The 23,431-nt window shown below is 40.7% G+C and overlaps 1 protein-coding gene across 8 annotated transcripts in view; it reads left to right on the top strand.

Moving 5' to 3' along the window:
• Nucleotides 1-23,431, top strand: part of EHBP1 (EH domain binding protein 1) — a 270,384-nt gene that overhangs the window by 101,092 nt on the left and 145,861 nt on the right. For 4 of the 8 annotated variants that reach the window (XM_083606415.1, XM_083606411.1, XM_083606414.1 and 1 more), the window contains exons 7-11: nt 399-538; nt 2,802-2,906; nt 3,470-3,592; nt 9,080-9,338; nt 20,312-20,501. In XM_083606415.1, coding sequence (XP_083462541.1) covers nt 399-538; nt 2,802-2,906; nt 3,470-3,592; nt 9,080-9,338; nt 20,312-20,501 — 817 coding nt within the window. The remainder of the gene's footprint in view (nt 1-398; nt 539-2,801; nt 2,907-3,469; nt 3,593-9,079; nt 9,339-20,311; nt 20,502-23,431) is intronic. The other 4 variants (XM_083606416.1, XM_083606412.1, XM_083606417.1 and 1 more) reach the window with 1 other exon arrangement.

Here is a 23,431-nt window from a genome sequence, read left to right as displayed (position 1 = left end):
GACTTAAACAATTACGTTCCAATAGATGTGGTCAACTATGCATTAAGAACAGGGTCAAAGTATAATGTTTTCCTGGACTCAATGTGAACTGAACATTCTGAGGTGATGAGGGAATGTCTTAGTATTAGAACGATTTGTGCAGAACGATTTATGCAGCATGTACAGAGACGAAACTTAGAAGCAAGACTTTCCCAAACATGTCAAAGTCATGTGCAGAAACAGAGCTTTCCTACATAGTCTCCCGTGGCACAGTTGGTTAAGAGAATGATTTGGAAGTCCTGGTGCAATCCCCATGAACTTGTGCAGGGCTTTAAGTAAGCAACTATTCTCTCTGCCCCCAGTTCATAATATGAGATAACAATATGGGGCAACTGTACAGAGTTTCTTGTTCTTGTTAGGGATGAAGACATGCAAAGCCTGGCAAGTCTGATGAGTATGAAGCAAGCAGATATTGGAAATTTAGATGATTTTGAAGAAGATAATGAAGATGATGAAGAAAACAGAGTGAACCAGGAAGAAAAGGCTGCAAAAATTACAGGTTTGTTTTCCTCCAAGGATTAATAATTAAAACCATGACTTAACAGATAGGCAATTCTTAACCTTCTATAAAATAATATAAAGTATTGGGATTGTTTACTGTTCGAAATTTCTTCTAAACCGCTCTAATGGTACCATTTGACAGGTGGTACGGACAGTTGGCATTTGTGCATCTTTGGAGAGCAGGAGGAGAGCCTGTGAGTCTGGCCCTCTCTGGTTTAATGGACTAGAGGCAAAACTACTTCAAGGCATAGGGAGGGGAGATTCCTGCATCTGTACTTTAATGTCTACTAGAGTCCTGCTGGAAGAGTGAAGGACTTACCTGTAAAGGGAAGGGTGGGACTGACTGCATACGGACAGGCCACCAGCCTTTGCAACCCTCCTGACCTTGCTTCTGGGGGCTGCCACATGCAGGAAGAAATAACCTGCTTGAGTGATAATTCTCATGTGTTGCAGTAAAACTTTAACATTTGGCTTGCCATCATCTGGAATTATTGTACATTCTGAAGACAAGGCAAAGCAGCCTGAATCCACCTGTTGAAGATAGTCGCTTTCTCCACTGGTAGTCGCTTTCTCACCCTATCTAGCTAAGCACACTTGCCAGCACTTTTAGTAGGGGATTATGTGCTTTTATAAAAAATGTTGATTTTCTCAGGCCTCTGTGATCTTATTCTCCACAGGAGGCACAGACCATTGGCAGCATTTATATGAAATTTTCCAGTCCTGGAGTGTTAGTTAATATAGACTTGAATGGCAGATAGGTAGGAACTAAGACTTATATTTTATTAAGCAGATACACTCCATGACATACCTATTTATTGGAATTCCCTATGAACTCCTTGGTTCTCCACACCAGTCTGCATCAGTTACAGATAGGTAGCCATGTTGGTCTGCCATAGTCAAAACAAAAAAATTTTTTCCTTCCAGTAGCACCTTAAAGACCAACTAAGTTAGTTCTTGGTGTGAGCTTTCGTGTGCATGCACACTTCTTCAGATACACAGATATGTGTATCTGCAAACTGCAAACCGAGGCTTTATATGTACCTTTGTTATCCATGAAAATATTTCAATAAAAACAATTTAAATAATTAAAGAAATCGATAGCAGCAGCTCAGTTACTCCAGTTTCTAGGAATATGTGCCCACCAGTTGAACAAGTTGGCCAGACAGATTAGTCAGCAGAAAAAGTGGGTACTATGAAGTTTTAGCCATCTGGAATTTCATAACCTTTTTACCCAACCTTACTTCCAAAATGGCAATTGTATGGCTAATATAATGCATCATATTCCATAAGCATATTTCTTTATCTTTGTTATACATGCATTGTATGATTTGATACTGTGTTATTTGAAAGTGTTTCTTCTGAACAGAAGTCAGCCTTACCATCACAAAATACGCTGCTAATAGAGGTGGTTTTGATGTTTCTATTTGCTCAGCATTGGATTCTGCAATTCCTATTGTTTGTCATCTTAGCTTCCTGAATTCCTGTTCTAGATATAGCTGTTTCTTACAGTTTTCATACATTATTTCCTAATTTATCCATTATTATTATTATTATTATTATTATTATTATTATTATTATTATTATTGTTATATTACCCCACCTATCTGGCTGGTGTTTTCCGAGCCACTCTAGGCAGCTTACAGCATATCTAAAAACATAAAAACCTCCCGATACAGGGCTGCCATAGAACCCATCAACCATAAAATACCAAAGTTTACAGCCAAATGAAGCACATTACAGAAATTAAATGAAGGTGTGCATAGTTGCTCACTTTGCATAATTTTATACCTTTAGAATCTTTTGCTTCCAAAACCTTTTCTGGAGGAAGCCCTGCAAGATTGAAATCACACTGGTCAACCTCACATCCCCTTAGTCCCCAAGTAAACCCCTGTCTGCACAGTGGATCAGAGTTCATATACAGATCAAAGCAAAGTTTCATCTTAAAACTGGTACAGCAAACTGCAGGAGTATCTAATTCAGTTACTCAGTTTGTAGCTCTAGTCTGATAATTTCCTGTTACTGGAACGAGCTGTTTAATGAAAAGGTAGCATTCCTTTTCATTAAAATTTTGAGGAAGATCATCATACAAGTCCTGAATACATTAAGTATTAGAATGGTGATTTTCTCTAGAATGTATTCATTGTAAATTAACATACGTCGTTTCTTTTCCTTTTTCCTTTTCTAATAACAGCATGTTTTGTACTCCTTTGTCCCTTAAATAACATTACCTTACAATTATCTTGACTGGCTTCTGTTTACAGAAATTGTAAACCAGTTGAATGCTCTGAGCAGCTTAGATGAAGATCAAGATGACTGCGTAAAGCAAGCAAATATGCTTTCAGCTAAATCAGCCAGTTCCTCTGAAGGTCTATGAGCTTTCCTCCTTCCTTTCTGTTTCTGATTGTCTGTCTGTATTTTACTCTGACCTGTTATCCCCTTGGCTTCTGTTTGTAGTTGAATGTCAGTTGTATCTTTGTGCTTGACATCCATTGCAGTATTTTAAGTAATTTGTAGTGCAGCCAACAGATGACAGCATGACATGGGCACTGAAACTGGCTAAAATTTGCACCATAAACATACTTGTGCTCTGTATGTTTTGAAGCCTCACAGTGACATGTAAGCTGTATATAATTGGAAAATTCCAACCTTTTTAGAACTACTTCCCCCTGCCCCCAGACAATTTCTTGCAGAAAGCTTTTGCCACTGTTTAGTGGGTGAAGGCTACAGCGGACTATTGAATAAATATGTGCCTGATTCTATTACTACCACTGAGTTAGAAGCATTGGTGTGCTACAGTTTAGCTTTGCAGTAGGGATCACTGTTCCTAGAGATTTTTGGTAGAAATACCTTGGAGAATAAAATGTTTGTTTCAAACCATGCACAGTCCTAATTTTTGCCATACTGAAAAGTACTGTACTTGGCTTCTCAGAGCTTATAAACAAGCTTAATTTTTTGGATGAAGAGGATCAAGACGTGGCCAATTCGAGATCAAATCCATTTGTAGATCCTGATACAACAGAGCTGAATCCCTTTGGAGACCTTGACATGGAAGGTATAGAATTTTTGTATATTTTTATTGCTTATGATCTTAGGGTGGCGTTGGATGTTACAGCAAGCTCAGGGTCTCCTGCTTCTCATTTGCTGTAAGTGTCTGGGACTGTATGTGTATTGATAATCATTGCATGTATATTGATAATCTGCTGCTGGGACCTTCTGTTTTATCAAGCCCAACTTGCTAAACCATGGCTAAGCAAATGAAGAGCAAGCATTTCTTCTATGGCCTTCCCCTGTTACATGCAACATTTGTCCCTGCTGGTGGACAAACTGAAGTTCAACCAGAGTTCACCTACAAGAGGGAACTAGTTTCAGCCAGTGTTTTTTTCTGGGGGTACTCAAGGGTGTGCAGTACTGCCACTTTTTTTTTTTTAAGAAGAAAAGCACTGGTTAAAAGTGTAGCACTTGTAACAACTTCATGGTGAGTACCTTTTTTTGCTGAGTACAGTGGTACCTTGGTTCTCGAACGTAATCCGTTCTGGAAGACCGTTTTGAGTTCTGTGGGGTATTTGCAAATTCACTTGAGAAAATTGAAAAACACGCAGTTTTCAAACACGCCTCGACTTCCCAAAATATAAAATATAAAATATAAAAATCCCAAAATATGAAAATCTTAGCATGACTAGGTTAGGTCCATTAATTTCAGTGGATCTATTCTGAGTAAAAATTAATTGAATACCGTCAGTGAAAACTGAATGGGCTATTTTGCTGGATAACAGATTTGTTAGTTTAGAATATTTAAGTTAACTTCCGCCTCTATTTTTATTTTATGGTATATTTTATATTTATAAATTATTTTCATATACTATCCTGATTGTAATTCTTAATAGGCAATCATTCTGGAAAACTGGTAACTATTAAAACATCGGTTATTACAAATTTGTGTAGATATTCATTAAGGCATTAAAAAAATCAAAAATAAAACTAATCATACATAAGAGTACCTGAGCACAATCTAGACAACTGTGCCACAATCAGAATGCACAGAATGCAGGAATGTGCAGAGTACATGCTGAACAGATAGCTCTGGAAAGTGAAAGCATATACTACAAAAAAAACATAGACTACAAGTAAAATCTCACACATTCAGTTATGGTAATGGAGTTAAGCATATAGAAGAAATACATCTTTCCACAATGGTTAATCAGTGTCTATTTTTAACTTCTATATATGTTTTCACTGTATGGTTTTATGTATTTTTGTTGAAACCGCTGTGATATTTTTTGAAATAGTGGTCTATAAATATTTTTATAAATACGTAAACATAAATTTAAAAAGAAAATCTACACATTTTACAAATGGAGGCATCCAGGGTTAAGACCAGCTCTTGTCTATGACTCCATGGCAGAGAATGCAAATACACCCATCAGCACCTCTTCTTTATGAATTGTAGTCCATTTACACACCATATACACCCAAGAAGAGTCAGAATCCATCTTTCTGTCTACATGTACACACACAACCCATAAAAAGAGACAAAGAAAAACTCATGGCTTCCTGCTTGGCCAGCCTCACCTTACTCTTTTCTGCTGTGCATGGTGGAGTTGCTAGGCTGCCTACTTCACCACCATGCCTGTGAAAAAGAACGTTCATCTCCTCCAGTTGCCCCTTTTCCTGCTGCTGCCAGGAAATTTCCTGGAAGTTTTAGGACACAATGTGAAGTTGTTGGCTCTCAGGTGCTGCAGATGTCTAGAATAGTGATGTGAGGAAGAAAGGAAGGAAGACGACATGTTCATGCCTTTTCCTTCTCATTTTCTGAGACTTAAAGTATATCTGAGCATACACATTTTATCCCATCAGATATTGTGTTCTGTGTACATTGAGAAAGGCACACCTCAACATGTGACATTACATGGTATGTGATTCAGACCACAGCATCTTGGAATGCCCTTATCCATGCTAAATGTATTTGTGCAGTCTACCCTAATTACTGGGTGTAAACATGGACACTGATAATAGAATAATAGAACTGTAGAGTTGCAAGGGACCATGAAGGTCTTCTAGTACAACCTCTGCAACACAAAACACCGCTCCCCCCACCCACCCACAAGGGGCCTCAGGCTATGTTATTGTGCATCACAACCCAGCCTCCCTCCTCTCTCACAACTCTGTTAAAAGCGGCATCATTTTCACTGTTTAATTTTATTTGAGTGTCAAAAGCCTATGTTCCTATGCAACCAGACTTGTACGTCTGTGCTAGTGTATCAGATTTTTTCTTTTTCACTTTAAAAATCAATTGTGAAAAAAACAAGGGGAGCAGAACTGCCAGTCTGTGTGCAAATGTATTTGCAAATGTATTTATTTATTTTATTTACTTTTTTGAAGGGGCCCCAGGAAGCACCTCCCACCCCACCCCCCAGCTGGGTTAAAGCTGACAGAGAGAGGCACCGCCAACTCTCATCCTCAAGCTACACCTGACAGTCTCCCGCTGCTGCCGCCGCCACCCTCCTCCTGGGTCTCGCCCTGGCAGCGGGTGGAGGAGGAGAGCCGGCAGGGAGGGAGGCCAGTGATTGCGCTGAGGAGACGCATGAAGCGCCCCCTCACAAAGCCCAACCGTGAGGGAGTGTGCGTGCCGTATCTCTGCCTCTCCCTGCCTCCCGAGAGGCTGTTGGCGGCACCTTGTGCACCTCCTTCACTGCTGCTTCCCCCTCTTTCCTCACAAACCTGGTTTCTGCCTCAGCGCTCCCCACCAATGGGGGGGGGGTGAGGGAGAAAGGCCTCTTTTCTCTCTGCTCCCTTGTGGATCTGGCGGGGTTTGGGAGGGGGGAAAGAAGCAGCCCACTCACCGGGTCCTGCAACAACAGGGGCTGCTCTCTTGCTGTGTCCATGGCCGGGGGGCCGTGTGGTGCCTCTTCTTCTATAAGGAGCACGAGAGGGGGACTTGGTGGTGGGAGTGGTGAGGCAGAAAAAGAATAATTGTAATGGTGATGATCATAATAAATTAAAAATAAAGCCCAGCTCCTCTTCTTCCTTTGCCTCCTCCCTAGTAAGCTGGAGCCCCACTGCTGAGCCAGCCACACTCAGGCTCCAGGCATGGTGGGGTGGCCATGCGGTGGTGGAGGGAGGCGAGCTGAGGCGAGGCGGACGGGGCAAGTGGAGAAGCCGGTGGAGACAGCGGTGGAGGGTGGAGCCGCGCTTGGCCGGGAACGAGGGGAAAGGGGGACAAGAGGCAGCGGCAAATCCAGATGCTGATACAGTACTAATAGTATCAAACAAAAAACCCTGGACATTTTGCAAAATTTTAAAAATCCACCTGGACAGAAATTTTAACCCTGAGAAAGAGGACGTGTCCAGGAAAAGCCGTACATATGGCAACCCAGGCTACAGAAAACACAGATTCAGCATAGCAAGGGAGAAAATCTGTTGTCAATACGCTTCTGAATACCGGTTGCTAGAAACTGGAGGAGAAGAGAGAGATCTTGTGCTCATGTTCTGCTTGCTGGTTTCCTACAGGCTTCTGGCTGGCTCTGTGAGAACAGGGTGCTGGACTAGCTGGGCCATTGGCCTGATCCAGCAGGCTCTTATTAGCCTCTTATTTGTTGATTTGATTTGAATACTGCCCTTCATCCATAGATCTCAGGGCACTTCGCAACATAAAAATACAAGACAAAAAACACAAAATATATTTTTCATGTCTTTGTGTATAATTAAATACTGTAACTCTTTGGTTAAAAAAAGAGAACTTGTTTCTCCCAAACTAAAACTTTGTTTCTCTGCAAAACATGAGGCAGGCTCACACAGCAATTCTGGGCATATTTACTCAGAAATATATCCCACTTTATTCAGTGAAGCTCACTCCCAACTAAGTGTGCCTAGGATTGCAGCCTTTAACAGTTTAAACAGCAATAGTATTTCCCTTTTAGCTTTGTTCTGGATTAGTAATACATCCCAGATTTCTGCTGTAGCTACATTTGACAGAAGGATTTAGATTAAGTAGTTAATGTTTGTAAAGACCTTTGAAGATTTAAAGGACAATATAAATGTTAAGTGTTATTACAAGCGACTTATTGTTTTACTAGCAGCTTTCTTTATGGACGTGCTTTTCTTGCATCTTACAATTTTTTTAAAATTGCTGCATCATTGTTATGTGCTCACCTCACCTCTTAGATTCCAGTGTTTAGCATTTAATCTGGAGTGGTTTTTTATTTTAAAAAAGAAACCATTTGAAATGGGGCAAATATAAACAACTGCATAAATAGTTAATTCATCATTTTCTTCATCATTCATTTAATAGGTGCCACTCCAGAACTATTACGGTCCATCTCTTTGTCATACTTCTGTGATAAATATTAAAGTAGGATAAAAAAGAACTTCATCTGGGGAATTGCATTATAAACAAAGACTGCACTCCTTGAATATGCCTCCATCATTGGCTCTACTTTGAATTTCTGGCCTCTGCCACCTCCATTGTAAACTAACAGGGGATGCCAGGCGCTGGCCAGAATTTTTTAGAAATTGGAAAATTTTGTGTTTTTAAAATGGACAGTATAATTTGTGAGTTTCGATCTGTCATGCCAAAAATTGGGTAAAGTCAAGTTTTGCCCATCATCCTGATTCAAAATGGTGTCTAGCAGCGAAACATCAACAAAGACCCCTGCCTTCACCTTGGGTACCCTGAGTTTGGGTGAGTTTAAGCAACAGTATCTCAATAGGTGGCTCTTGACAAAGAACAAGCAGACAGTTATTTTCACAAAATATATACTAGCTAGAATTCTACCTTCACAAGCAACTTAGTTAAGATAGAATGAACAATATATGGGTTGAGTTTGTTTGATCCTAGGCAAGTTCTTGGAGTAGATCATTTATAGGTTCTTCCATATACAGCTGGTGGGCTGCTGTTGGCTTGGTGGGTCTCAGGTTGTGCAGCCCTGACTTCTGCCATCAGACATTTCTCAAGAAAACTAAAGTATTTTTTTGCATTGTTGTGGTGCACCTGTTTGCATGTTATTGATTCTTCAGAGCGGCTAGTTCTGGGTCACTGTGCTGGCCTTGGACAATTTTGCACTTGGATTAAAACTCTAAGTGAACACCCAATTCTATTTTTAAAATCCCCACAAAAATGGAATCTTAAAACAGGAAAATGGTGCTCCAGCTGGAATCTGCCCAGTGGAGTGAGTGCTTCATCTTATGGGCCCTTGGTGTCATCTGTGTTGTGTCTGGAGAGCTTAATTGCTATCCTTTGTCATTGATTCTGTGGGACTGTCATGCCAGTCCTGGTAAGTTTTCTTTAGTAGCTTTTTCTGTACTCCACGAGTTACCAAGATGTTAACTTCTTCATCTAATCTAACCATTTCTCATAAGGCTTTATTTATCTAGAGAACCATGTAAAAATATTTACCTTATCCTACTTATAACACTTTTATGAATGCTAAATAATTTGAAACTGTTTAAATGTATTTATAGGGCTAGAAATGTGTTGGTCTCCATGACAGAGTGGGAAATCTTTCCATATGAAACAACAAAAAAATTATGTTGCTTTCTATAGAAACAGATATCAATGTAGCTTCATCTTCAAAACAAGAAGAATCCTACTATGATGATGACGATGAATACAACCCTTTCAAGGATGAGGAGGTTGCAGAGTATGTGAATCCTTTTGATGAGGCAGACCCTGAAATAGAAATGCTAGCACCCGTCAAAGACTTTCCTCCTCAACCAGCAAAAAGAAAAAATATACGGCCTGTGGACATGAGCAAATACCTCTATGCTGACACATCAAAAACAGATGAAGAGGAGTTAGATGAGTAAGTACATAACTTATTTGAAGCAGTATTTGGGCATCAGTTGGGATTTTAGCACAGAGCCTTAGGGCATAAATTATTCAAACCTGGTTATTCTTCTACAAGGCATAAGGAAGAGTTCCTCCACTTAGGGAACATGAATATATTTCATCTGGTTTCATGCATTTTATTGCTATTTACAGTCAGCTTCCTTTTTCTGCTGGGATCTAAATCACTGGTTTTCATGCAGAATAATAAACTTTTCAGGGAGGTGCAAATGCTGCAAATGTTCAGGATGAACCGATTCTCAGTTCTGTCTGCAGCATCTGTAGTTGACTGATAGCCACCTTTGGGCTATTCAGATAGGGGAGAAGATTGTTGAAGCTATTCTGTATTGAACGGTAGCCTCCAGGGCAGTGGAAGCAAAGACAGGGAGGGTAGTGGATAGATCTGCTTTCCAACATTGTAATATATCATCAGCTAAACTTTGCAGTATGGTGGTATATTACGATGTCAGAAAGGAGGCGGGGAGGAAAAAGCAGTTGCCGGCCACGAAGACTATTAGCATCACCATACACAGTTCCTGTCAAGACTGGGCAGACTGGGCGGGGTGCATCAGCTGAGGCGCCATGGAGCCGTCAGCCTCCCCAGAACCATCAGCCGTGGCTCATCCCGATGATCTCTCACTGCACAAGTGGCAGCTCCTGGGAGCCACTGTTCCACCTTTGAGTGTGCCATTTCCTGCCCTCCGCTCTGGAGATTCCTCAAGCAGGTACTTTTTGTATTTGTCCCTGGCAGGTAAATGGAAACATGGCGCTTGTGCCTCCCCCCACGTCTCGCCTGAACTTTCAGGCTCAGGAGACGCAAGCTGCCTTTGCAGGCTGCCGGGTGTTAGGATGCTGCCAGCGGCTCCCGGCTTAGTAGCTCCCGGCCCAGTTAAGTATAAGGACAAGGGAAAGTTTCTTACAGTCCTTCTTATAGAGAGAGGCTATAGAACCCAGCATCTTGGATAATGGCAGTGTCCCGAGTGAATCTCCAGCCCCCTTCTCTCCCACTTCCTCATTTGTCATACTTCATCATCATCTCCATGGGTGCCGCTTAGTGCCCTCTGTCTTCGAGCTCTTGCTCTCCTACTTTGAAGGCTTGCCAGGTTCTGGGAAAAGGTAGGTCTGGGATGCTTTCTAATGATAACATGTCAGCCAGCTGCTGCTCTGGCTCTCACATTATTTCCCAACTTTCCTCCTCATCTGCCTCTGAGCTGCAACCTCCCGCAGACCACTGTTGTACATCTGTACTGTCTTCCTCTTCCTCCTCCCTGGAAGGGTCTGGATGGGGTGGTGGTCTCCACCATTCCTCCTCCTCTGCCCAGTCCCTGACACTGGGTGGGCATTGTGGCGCTCTAGGGATTCTTAATACATTGATCAGAAATTCTAAAATCGCCCTCCGTCTAGTAGTGGGAAGGACACCTAGCTATTATGAATAAAAGAATGCTCCTCTTACTGCAGGGGTGGGCAACTTCCAGCCCACAGGGCTAATCAGGCCCAACATAGGGCTCTGTTTAGCCTGCTAGGCTGTTTTCCCAAAACCATGCCCACGTATCCCACACCTGACATCATATGCAGTGTCATGTGTGGGGCATTTTGAGGGCTAGTTGAGTGAGGACGAGGACGATCCCTTGGAGGGCTTCAGTGAGTTTGGTGGGGGGCTCTGCCAGAGGGAAGCTCCTAGCAGAAATCCAGAGTGGAGGCTTGCTATCCTGTTTCCCTGTCACCATCAATCCCATAGTGAGCTCTCTTGCCCCAGCCAATCCCACTGGATCCTCTTGCTTGGAGGAACCACTCATGAGTGAGCACGCCCCGTTATAGCCAGAGGTTGGCAGCAATCTACAATCTCTTTGCAGGGGTTTGAGACACACCCATCTCCCAAGTCCAGGAGAAGAGAAGAGAGTGCCTCCAGAAATGCCCCCTACCCAGCCCCTTCAGTGTTTAAGGCGGAAAGGGAGGGAGCCAAGGGTTGGATCAACTTTCCATGGCTCTGAGCTAGCTAGGAAACCTACCTTGTTTAGCAGAGGGATTACCAATGCCTGAATTGCAAAGTAACAACTCGGGGATTAGCAGCATGTATCACCTGAAGTGCCTGAAGTACTTACATATTGTAGTATTATAACAATTATAATCTTTAGAAAGAATTCTGCACCTAATCTCAGTTCTTTAGAAGCTGGGAGCCAGGACAGGTGGGTAGAGACTTAAAAGTGTGTTTCCAGTTGTTCGTTGGCAAGGGAGGAAGTCTGTCATAGCTGATCAGCTGATTGACAGAGCAAGCCTACTGAATTGGTTGCTCTGCAGAGTTCCCCATGAAGAGCTCCTTAGCGCAGCCAATCCCTGCAGAAAGTAGGGCTTGAGGTCACTACCTATCAGCTGATAGGTGGTAACTTCATTCCTCACTTGACTCTGATTTTCTGTAATACAAACAAATTGATTTGTCATCTGATATCACAGCGACCTGTTTGGCTAGGGTCCAGCCTGCCAGCCTGTTTTCCTCAGCACTCTCCAAGGGTGGTCAGAGAGAGGCTTCCATGGGCAATGTATTCCACAAGATTAGAACATCTATAGAGGAGGCCCTACTGCACCATCCCAATAAGGGCAGCTGTGAGTTTGCATTGGTGAGGGGGCTGCCCACTTTTTAATATATGACTTCTCCCACCGCTTACTAGTCCCCAAATCCACAGCCTTGTATAAAAATTATTTTTATTGAAGTACTCATCAATTTAAGCATGTGAACGAGATTTGAATATGCAAAATGTAAGACTAAAACATCAAGGAATAATTATTAATATAAGAAAAGATCAACTAACTATAAGTACAGAATTAACAGCATCTTCAAAATGTGCATAGCTTTTGATTTTCAGGTATTGAAATGCAGTACAGTATTTCTGGAGAACATTCAGTAGCCCTTGTAAGTTCATTTGGGCCTGTCTTACTCATAGTGCATTATAAACTGCCCAACAGTTTAAAAAAAAAGTGTTGCATTGTTCAGAATTCTAGAGGGTAGAACTGTCTACAGATAAGATCCAATCTATTTATAAGATGCTTGTGTTATCACCAAATTACAGTTGTGAGTGGAAGCTCAATCGAGCTAAGACTGTTAGTAGGCGATTCCCTAAACCAGATGGACAGGAGGTTGTCAGATCTTGATGGGGTTATACTCCATCTGAAGGAGCGGGTACATAGCTTGGGGGTACTTCTGGATTCACTGATGTCACTTAAGGCTCAGGCGGCTTCAGTGATGCAGAGTGCCTTACTTCAGCTTCAGCTGGTGACCCAGCTGCACCCTGTCTGGACCAGGATAACCTTACTTCTGTTGTCTATGTTCTGATTAGATTACTGCAAAGTGTTATACATGGGGCTGCCTCTGAATACAGTTCAGAAACTTCAGCTGGTGCAGGTTCAGCTGCCAGGTTGCTCACCGGAACAAGACATATAACAGCAGTCCTGGTGCAACTGCACTGGCTGCCCATTAGTTTCTGGGTTCAATTCAGAGTGCTGGTTTGGACCTATAAAGCCTTAAATGGCTCAGGACCATAATACCTCATTGACCACCTCTTCTCATATGAACTGACCTGGACACCGCAATTATCATCTGAGGCCCTTCTTCATCAGTGGCGTAGCGTGGGTTGTCAGCACCCGGGGCAAGGCAAGTAATTTGCGCCCCCTAACCCGTGGATTTGCGCCCCCTAACCCATGGATTTGCCCTAACCCCAGATGTTGCGCCCGGTGCGGCCGGCCCCCCCTGCACCCCCCACGCTACGCCACTGTTCTTCATATGCCTCCTCCATGAGAGGTCCAGAGGGTGACAACACAAGAACAAACCTTTTCTGCAGTGGCTCCTCCCTCCAGGGAGGCCTTCATTGCATATCTTTAGGCATTAGGTGAAAACATTCCTCTTTCCCCAGGCCTTTGGCTAATTAAACAATCTATGGCCTTTTTGACTAAGGAGGGGGGTTGTTGTTTTGTTTGTTACTATGCTATGTATTTTAGTGTTTTTATACTGTAAAACTGTGATTCTCGGCTAAAGGTATATGAATTTATTTATTTATTTAAATTATGATTTGCAGTCACTGTTCTTATATTGCATACATTTAAGCTCTGATTGAATAGTCATACACTTTCCTTTTTGCATTTCATTGCTATTTAACTCAAACATTTACACCTCCCCCCTTCCACCAATGTGTAAATGAACTGAGGGCTACACTTCCTGAATCCAATCTAGTGAACTTTAGTCCATGAAATTTGTTGATCCTTAAGGTGCCAGAAGACTCTTTGTTGTTTCAAATAAAGCCTTGTATCACTGATAAATAAACAGAAAAGCTGGAGAGCAAATATTTAAAGGTGCAGGTTTTTAAAGAAAGAACTCCCCTACTTTTCTTTTCAGTAGGTAATGACCGGTTTTCAGTAACCTTTAGTCAGTGTTTGTAAGTGATCCTCAGGTCAGAGTATTAGGCCTTTGTGTCTGTGGAAGTGTGTGTGTATGTGTTGGTCATGGCATGAAGGTCCTTACAGAATCTCATGAAGTCAGTGCTTCCTTTCTTAGAAATTCACCAAGAATGAACCAACCTTACAGATGCCTTGGAGACAAATCCCTGAGTAGTTGTTGCTGATAATGTAATATGAAAAAAGCTGGTGTGGGCTATTACAATAAGAGGGTGTGAAGGAATTACACAATAATATTCATGCTTTGGGATAGTGGATGCCATAGCATTTAAAGGTCTGGTCGGGGTGAGTTCCCGTTGCTCAGTCCCAGCTCCTGCCAACCTAGCAGTTCGAAAGCATGTCAGAAAGCAAGTAGATAAATAGGTACCGCTCCGGCGGGAAGGTAAACAGCATTTCCGAGCACTGCTCTGGTTCTCCAGAAGCGGCTTAGTCATGCTGGCCACATGACCCGGAAGCTGTACGCCGGCTCCCTCGGCCAATAAAGCGAGATGAGCGCCGCAACCCCAGAGTCGGTCACGACTGGACCTAATGGTCAGAGGTCCCTTTAGCTTTACCTTTTCTTCGTTGCTCTATTCATATAATTTATTTGATTATTTTTTTACCTACTATTCATTTCAAGGTGATTATATCTGAGTACTTTAAAATAAGGTTACCAGATTTTTTTCAATGAATCCAGGGACACTTTTCAACTTCAGTCAAATTCAGTGGATTTTGTCTGGGGACTGCTTTGTAAATCCAGGGACTGTCCCCGGGAAATGGGGACGTCCGGTAACCTTACTTTAAAATGTAAACTAAGTCTTCCTTTTTAAGATATTGATCAGATTTATTCTGCACTTTTTTCTGTGTGGGTTTTTTTAAACCCTGTGTTCCCAAATGCTAGCACATTTCACATAAGCACACTAAAATGACAGCACATACAATAAAATACATTGCCATAGATGCAGACATGACAGATTAAAAAAACAAAAACCAACCCTTCAAATGAAAACAAGAAGCTGACAGTATAAAAGAAAATTATCAACTGATAGAAAGCAGCAACAGACTTTCACTGGTCTATTTTAATAATTTGTAAATCTCTTTGAGAGGTTTTTTTACAATCAAGAGGTACATACATTTTATACTTACTGTCATACAATAGTTGTTCTAATTGATTAGAGCAAAATGGTAGATTTGAAAATTTTGTTGGAAAAGCAAATGTATAGCTTTTATGTCCTCCTGACTGTTTTTGGGTCTGTGTGTATGGAGTCCTGAGATGGAATTCCTGTAAGAGAAAGAGCCCTGAAGTTAGGCTATTTGTGCAAAGTGCTCTTTTTTTCACAATTCCAGTCACCAAAGTTCCCATTTGAGTGCTGTAAGTGTTTATGACAGGAGACAAGAAAGATAAAGCCCTTTCTATAATCTGAGTTTCTGTTTGAGGTTTGTGTTGGTATGCTGTGATGAGGTCACAGTTAGTCTGAAGCCTATGAGGAGGTGTTCTGCAGGACGCAATGAGTTTTCTCCTCCATTGAATTCAGTGCATGTTTTGAAATATCTCTGAAGTCTGTGTTACATTACTTTGGTGTTGGAGGCAGGTTTGGGATCTGAGGGACTCTCAGGTTTTTTGTGTATCTGCTCCTGCCTATTACAACCATGACACTCCCATGATTCTGCCCCCGATTTTATTACTACACCAGCAGAGTTCCATACATCAGTGTAGTGCTGTTCTAGTATAACCATGAAGTTTCCCTGATGTATCGCCACTAGTGGAAGTGTATGTGGGTTATGTCAGTGTAGAAGTGTAGGATATGGCCATATCCTATGACTCACCTAGGAGGCATATATCGAGTATAGGATTTAATTCTTAATGTGTGATTTCTGCACTGGTTGCAGAAGTAGTTAAAGGGCAACCTTTTCCCATCGCCACTCCTTCAGTTATATTAATGAATGGAGAGGTGGTTAAAATTGTTTTAAAGTTGTATCCGTAGAACTGGAAGATGATAGATTTCCAGATGAATTTATTGTACAATATTTAATATGATAAAGTACCCCAGGGAGAAGTATAAGGTGGGAAGCATGGAGACAAAGCTTTGAATTTAAAATTGGAGCTTAATAATCCTGTGTTGAGGTAGTGTGTCCCTGCTCCCTCTCTAAATAGGCAGAGCTCCAAAGGATCCAAGGACATGTTCCATTGCAGGTCAAGTTCATCTGAGAGTTTGCCGTAAAAGATTAGACCAGAGAAACACCATAAATGAGGAAAATAGTTCCCCTTGAAACTGACAATTTATTGTTAGGCAGTTTGTTTGTTTAGTAACCCACAGTTCTTCTCTGTGTGTATACAGTTGCCTGATTCAGAGACTTACTGTGCACCAGGATTCAATTAAAATAAGAGCAAATGAGTTTCAGAGGAAATTAGTGCATTGTATTAATATATGTATTTCTGCCAGATTTCAAAGCCCCCCCCCAACCTTAGGTTTCTGCTGAAGGAGGAGAAGCACTAAATGGGACGCAGTTCATTATGTACCAAAACATTTATTTATAATTTGTTCTTTCTTTGTTCTCTCAAAACAATGATTCTAATCTTCTCAATCTTTTTTCACAGAAGTCTCTCCATATCTCTTATCATTTTCATCATGCGTCTCTGGATCATCCTATTTTTCCTACTATATGTCTGTTTTAAGATGGGGTGACCAGCCTTGCCTGCAATATTCAAGATGAGGGAAATCCCTTTGGTCTATGTGATGGCACGCTGGCCCTTTCAGTATTTCTTTCCATCTCATTCATTGTGCATGCACTCATTTTGCTTGTGTAGCTGTTGGTTGAATGGAGAAGTATTAAAGAAAGTTGTATGAAAAAGAGAGCTTGTGAAGGCTGCTTTTTATCACAGGCAAAATATGTTAATCGTTAAGGTTGTCATCATAAACTCTAATATTGTATCTAAGCAAATAATATAATTTGGTTATACATCTGTTTTCTCAAATCCAAAACCTTACACCCAGCTCCTTGAAGTGTATGATACTGACTTCGGTGGTACTGAGGGGTGAGTGTGTTTGTGTAATGAGACTTATTTAATAAATCTAATGTGCTAAAACTTCTTGAGAGAGTTGTAATCCCTTTTCTTGGAGCTGCTTCTTTGCTGATGCCAGTTTCTTTATTGTTGTTGTTGTTGCTGCTGCTGCTATTCCTGTAGCTCTGGCCCCCTTACTCAAGGCAACTAAGTGTTAGCTGTGAGAAATCCCCAGTACATGTTGGTTCTCAAATTCCAAGACTGCAGAGGGTCAGGCAGTTCATTGTCAAAATATACGTAGTATCTTGGTTAACTCTTTCAGAAAAAAAGAAAGGGGGTAGTAGCTTGTAGAACAAAAGAAAACATTGTGACCTCCCATATATAATGTTTTGCCCTTGTCCTTATCATTTTTTCATCTTAACTTTTACCTTCCTTTGAACTCCCTTAATGTTTGAAGACAGCTCAACCAGGTTGTCAGCAAAATTAAATGATTGACAGGTAGTCTTGAATCTTCTATTCCAAGCGGAATACCATTCTTTTTCCACCTTTGTCTTCAGTAGAACACGTCTCTTTTGTTTGTTTTGACATCACCTTAAGCTTTGATTTGGTCCGTGTTTTTTGTGTTTGATGGGTGCTGACGTGAGAACCCCTCAAAGGTGCTTTCACTTTGCAACCTAGTTGTTTTAGTTTCTCCTTTCATTTATTTATCTAGATCGACATCTTCTCCCTGCAATAAACAACAGCAGCCCCCTTTGTAGAGCAGTTAATGAATTAGATTGGGCTGGAATTTGTTTCAGTGCCTTTCTCCTTTCTCCTGTTTCCAAAAGTCCAGATATATCATTACCAAACTTCACTCTTTAACTTACTTTTTCTGTCAAAGGCTTGTTCCTATCTAGTTTTTTTTAAAGCCTGTAAGGGCAAGAAGAGATTGGAAATGCATTAATATTCTAAAAAATGTGTTTGTTAAGAGTATTCATATTCCGCCTTTCTAGCTCAAAAATTAAACTACTCAAGACAACCTACAGCAAAAAATTGCTAAAATAGCACACATAGTGGATAAAACCAGTATAGACCTAAAAAATTATACAAATGGAGAGACCAGCAGGAAAATATCCAGTCTGAAGGATAAAGGCTGTTTAAATAAAAACATATGCCTGCAGGAGGCAATATGTCAACACACAGGGGTTGGGGAAAACATTTTTAGAACTGTAAGGATTGTTCAAAATGCTATTATTATTTTTAAGTGAATGAAACTAGGGCTTCAAAATGATACTAATTGGACTGAAGGCTCTACCGAGAACAATGAGATTTGATTGAGAGTGCTCTGCTTGTGTTAAAACTATACTTGCTTCTGGAGAGAATTTGGTCTGGAGGTATAGGATTAGATCCATAGATGTCTTTCCGTGAATGCAAGGCTCTTCAGTCAAGCAGAGGCTACTGCAAATAGAGGAGGGGGTGTGCTTTTGGATGATTTTGCATTCCCTCCCCATGCTATCCTCCACACTGTTCCAGTGTATCCCCAACCTCTGGAGCAGATTGGGTGGGTGGACTGGAGGACAGGATAATTATGTGATCATTGCCTCCTCCCTACAATGGTAAAAGCCCTCTCTGGATCAAATAGTTCTCTGCAAATTGAAGGACAACTTTGGGTCTATTGCATACCAGATGCAGTTTATATCTTCTAATAAAAGTTCAAGCTAGTTGAGTTATTTTCATATGTTCGACAGTGATATTTTGAGCTTTCAGTAAACAACTTTATTATTTTCAGTCCACGTCACTCTTCTGTTCAGATGAATACAGTTTACACTAGCAATATAGTATTACATAACTCTGTACTGAACGTGTGCAAATTCATTCAGATGTACAAAAAACGAGACTTGCTTGATGGTATCCAAGGAATTTGAAGCAGGAGATTTTTTAATGGTTTTTAAAATGCTAAATAGCATATGCATTTTCCCCTCTAACAACCTGAGTTTAAACAGAATTAGATGTGAACTTGTGGGAACATGATGGTAGTCATTGTTATTGGCATCTGTCTGTCTCAGGATGCCATGGAGGAGTGTTTGATGTGAAGTCAAACAATTGGAGAGTTAAAGGCTGTAGAGACTGATAAGGAAGAAACATGTTTTGTTGCAGATGAAGGCACCCGGTTGTGCTGCTGCAGGTGCACCATGGCGTGTCTTAGTTCTGCACTCCTCCCAGGGGTCATTCCTCCTCTGGTCACTGCTATGGATACATGGCCTGACGGACTGCCTGTCTCCAGGCACTGCAGTTATATTCAAGTGATTCCCACACGGTGGGGTTGATGTTTCCAGCCGTCATGTCTCGTTTGTGGACATCTTTATAACACAGAGTTGGTCTGCCAACTCCCTGTAGAGCACATCCTTGGGGATCCTGCCATCTTCCATTCTGTGGACATGTCCAAGCCATAGAAACAAACAACAAAATAAATATGAGATTAGGTACCCTAATCAATAATACTTGAGGGAAACATCAGGCTCTTCAATCAACGTAATCACCAAACTTAGCAGTTTTCTCTTTTCTCTTTCTCCTGTAATTGGTAAGAAAAAAGCAGGAAGGCTGCTACAATCATACTCCATGCCAGAGTAAAACCACACCTTCCTTGCCAAACCATTAAACTGTAGCTACCAAAGAGGAGGGCCTACAGGTAACCTCAAAAAATCATTCTAATCTTTCCAAGGCTCAATACATTAGCCCACCCAATAAAAATATAAACTAATGGAACATTAAGCCAGAAAGGGTTTTGTGCGCATGTACTTGTTTGTGTGTATGTTTATTGTGTATGTAACAGGTGCAGTGTGATCCTACACATGTCTACTCATAAGTAAGTTCCAGTTCAGTGAGGTATTCCATATTAAGCAGGTTTAGGATTCTACCATTTAGGATTCTACCCTTAAGCTACACTCAGGATTAAGCCTCACTGGACAGGTTTCTGAATAGACATGTATAATATTGCACTATAAGTTATCGTATTACATTTCCATTCAGTCTTCCATTATTATGTAACTAAAAGAGATCCTTGACATATTAAATGATATGTATATTGAAACTTCACTCTTCAGACAAAACTAAGGTTCTTTAATTAATAATCAATATGAATTTTAATCTGTTTGGTATTTTAACTATGTTTTAAACAATTGTTGTTTCCCCCCTTGATTTTCTTGTTTTATTTTTTTTGTAAACAGCTGTGAGGTGTTTTTTTAAACAATCAAGTGGTATAGAAATGTCAGTAAATAAATTAATAAGAGGCTCATTTGAATCTGGTGGCTGCAGATTGCTTAGTTCTGGATATTCTGTTAGCAGTCGGCATGCTTTCGCTCTTCAGGGTCTAGGGGCTTTATGGTTTGTTTTTTGGAGTGGTGGTGAACTAGCAGCACAATCAGTGAGGCCATGGCTTTATTGTTTCCAAAGTTAAATGAGTTTTGAATCACTTGTGAAAACAATTGCCTTTTAAAAATTACGTTGAAAATGCAAATAAATTCATTTCCCTTTTTTTAAATTAGATCAAATCCATTTTATGAACCAAAATCAAGTTCTGCTTTTAATAGTCAAGTTACTCCGCTACAAGAAATGGAAAGGAAGAGAAGAAGAAAAGCTCCTGAACCACCAATTCTCTCACCAAAGACAGAAGTGGAAACAAGTGAGAACAAGTCAGCTATTTGTGCACTGAAGGAGCTTTCCTCTTCTCCCAAGGTATGTAACTGCCATGTTGCCAGTGTTTATAAATGCTTACTAAAAACTGAAATTCCTCTTGTATTTCACACATGGTATCTGTCAGGTGTGGGGGTGGTTGCTCGCGAGTAACCAGGCAGGACTCCGACCTGTCTTTTACAGGTTTTATTGGTGCAAACTATTTACAGTGTAAAACCCCAAAGTTCATGTCCGTCTTAGTCACTTGCAGATTCCAGGAGTGGCCCCTTCCAGTTTCTTCCCCAACGTAAGAATTTAGACACCCCAAATCTCCGCCTCCCCTCTGCTCAAGCTGGGCAATGGAAACGGCATGTCTGTTTCCTGGCCAGCCAGGCTAGGTAGCATCTTCGAGCCCTCCCCTTGCCCCCTCTGCTTCACTGGAGGTGTGGCTTTCCCCACCGAGAGGCTCTCTGTATTCCCCTGCCCCCCTCCCCTGTTCCGATGGCAGTCCCCTGACAGTATCCTTCTCTGTTAGTACATAAGTGGTTTCCGTTTGGCTATACAGCCTCCGATTATCTTCACTCTGCATGGGCAGAGCCAAGATTTTTAAAACTTCAATGGTTACATAAGTGCACAGCTGGCCCAAGTAGTTCTTCTGTGTTCCCCAGAATATGCATGACTTGTTTCTGCAGAAAGCTCTGAACATGGACCGCAAATCATGTGAAGATATATTTAATGAATAGCAGATTTTGCAAAGCTTTTCTGTAAAAGTAGTATGAAACGATGCACCCTAAAGCAGTCCTGTGTGCACTGATATTGGAATTGGCCCCGCTGAACATAGCAAGACTTCCTTCAGAGTAACTATGCTTAGGATTGCACAGATAGACCATTTTTTTTTCTTTTTTAAATAAATGAGCTTTTCACTATGAGAAGGAAAAGGCAAGTTTAAGGAAAAAACCACTTGAGTCAGGTGCCAAGCACATCCTGGTAGGAAATTGAGGACATCTTACCATAATTTCAAAATATATTTTCTGCATTGTTTGTAGAGCCAAATGCAACAAATCCATAATTTTTAAAGCATATGAAACTATTAAATGCTATAACTTAATAAGTTTATGGTTTGTATATACTTCAAAAATTGATGGAATACAAACAAATTTGAATTATTATATTTGTTACTTTTTAGGCTGGATCTAAGACCATATTGTAAACCAAGAAGCTTCTATGAGCAAAATAACTTGTGCAGATTGAGGAAATCTCCATATATTTGCCTATTTAAATCATCTGCTCTGTTTTCACGTTCTTGTTTCTATTATTCTTACACTTAATTTATTAATCATTTTTAAAACCTTGAGGTGATTTACAAATGGAACAATAACACATAAAATGTTTTTTTTAATTTTTAAAGAAGGATTTTCATTTCACGTATTATTTAGCATATCTGTGACATGTGTTATCCCTTTTCTTGTGAAATGAGATGCATTTGTTCTTACTTCAAGTAAATTTACTGGTTGTGAGGTGCGGTGGTCAGTGCTTGAAGAATTAGAAAGACTCATTCCTCAAGTAAATATGCTAAAAGGAAACAGCACAGTTCACTGTTTTGAGGAATTGAAGAGGGAGATTTCCCTTTCTTCTACCCATCCCAAGAGTGGATGATTTCTCTTATAGGTGAGGGCAGATGGAAGGTGGAATCGTTTTTTGTTTAGTACTGTATCTAGGCTTAACATACCACACACAGCTTTACTTTGTGGTAAAAGAATTCTGTATTTCATTGTGGCTCCTGTTTTAGAAAGCATCTTGGAAAGAGAGGATTTTTATTAGACAATGATCCATTTTGCTCATGGGCTGCCATAGTGCTTTAGCAAATGAATTTTATAAAATACTTTACTGATAACCCTGAAGAATGGCAACCACCAAAATCACAAACTAGACTTTGGCAAACTTAAATAGACTGATCCATTCTGGAGAGGGGAAGGGAGTAAGTTGGGGTTTTCTATTTGCATTTTCCTCCCCTTTATGTATTTGTTGTTATATATTGGAAATCAAGAAAACTTTATTTTAAGAAAAAGGGGAACAAATGAAAGACTGCAGCAATTATTTAACAGGTTTATAGATAAAAGTAAAAACTATGTGCAATAGTATTACAGGGAATTCAATACAGGAAACAGTTGTATTTACCATTTCTTTTCAACAGTTTTTATTTGACCTAGCTTTCCCCCCATTAAATGGAGCCTCTTTGGGAAAATATATCAATTATATATTGTGCTTTTTGTTTTGAGACCGGAAAGTAAAAGAGAGCGGGGGGAAATCTTTCGGCGTGGCCTCCAGACCCCTCTTAAAACTTATAGCCACCCTTAAGGGCCCTGTATTTTAGTTATCATCATTTCAGTTAAAAGCTGAATGGAACTCCTTGTCACATCTATCAAACCACTACTTAATTAGGCAGAGAAGTTGCTGATGACTCCCTGTCCCTCAAGGGCTGATCTTGCCATTTCCTCAATTCTCCTAAGCAAAGAAGAAAGGCCGATGGCAGAAGCCTACCCAGGTAGAAGTTGATCAGCATGTTAAATGCAGCAAAGAGCCCACTGGACTGGCACTCACAGTGCAGAATTACAGGGTTGTTGTTGTTGTTTTAAAAAATGTTCTGTTGAAGCACTTACATTTAGTTTGGTTTGCAATGGAGTTTCAGTGATAAGGCTGAAGCATCTCACCCAGTTTCTGATTGAGATTAGGGAAAGTAACAATTTTGTCGAGACCATAAGATAAGAAATGGCCACTTAAATCTGGAATTGGCAGAGACTGAGGATGGATGACAGGGATATATATGTATATTTTAATCTGTTTACCTGATTGAGAGTACCTGCTGTTTGACCACTCAAGTTCTAGTTTGACAAGGGCTGGGGTGGGGGAACATTTGATTAGAGACAATAGGGATTTCTCCTTGGCCAAATAGTGACAGGCCCAAGACCGTCTCCCTTCCCTCCTGGTTCAGA

This window comes from Podarcis filfolensis (genome assembly GCF_964270895.1).
Source record: "Podarcis filfolensis genome assembly, chromosome: 3".
Taxonomy (NCBI): Eukaryota; Metazoa; Chordata; class Lepidosauria; order Squamata; family Lacertidae; genus Podarcis; species Podarcis filfolensis.
The sequence above is the reverse complement of the archived record's forward strand: the minus strand, read 5'-3'. Positions and strand labels throughout refer to the sequence as shown.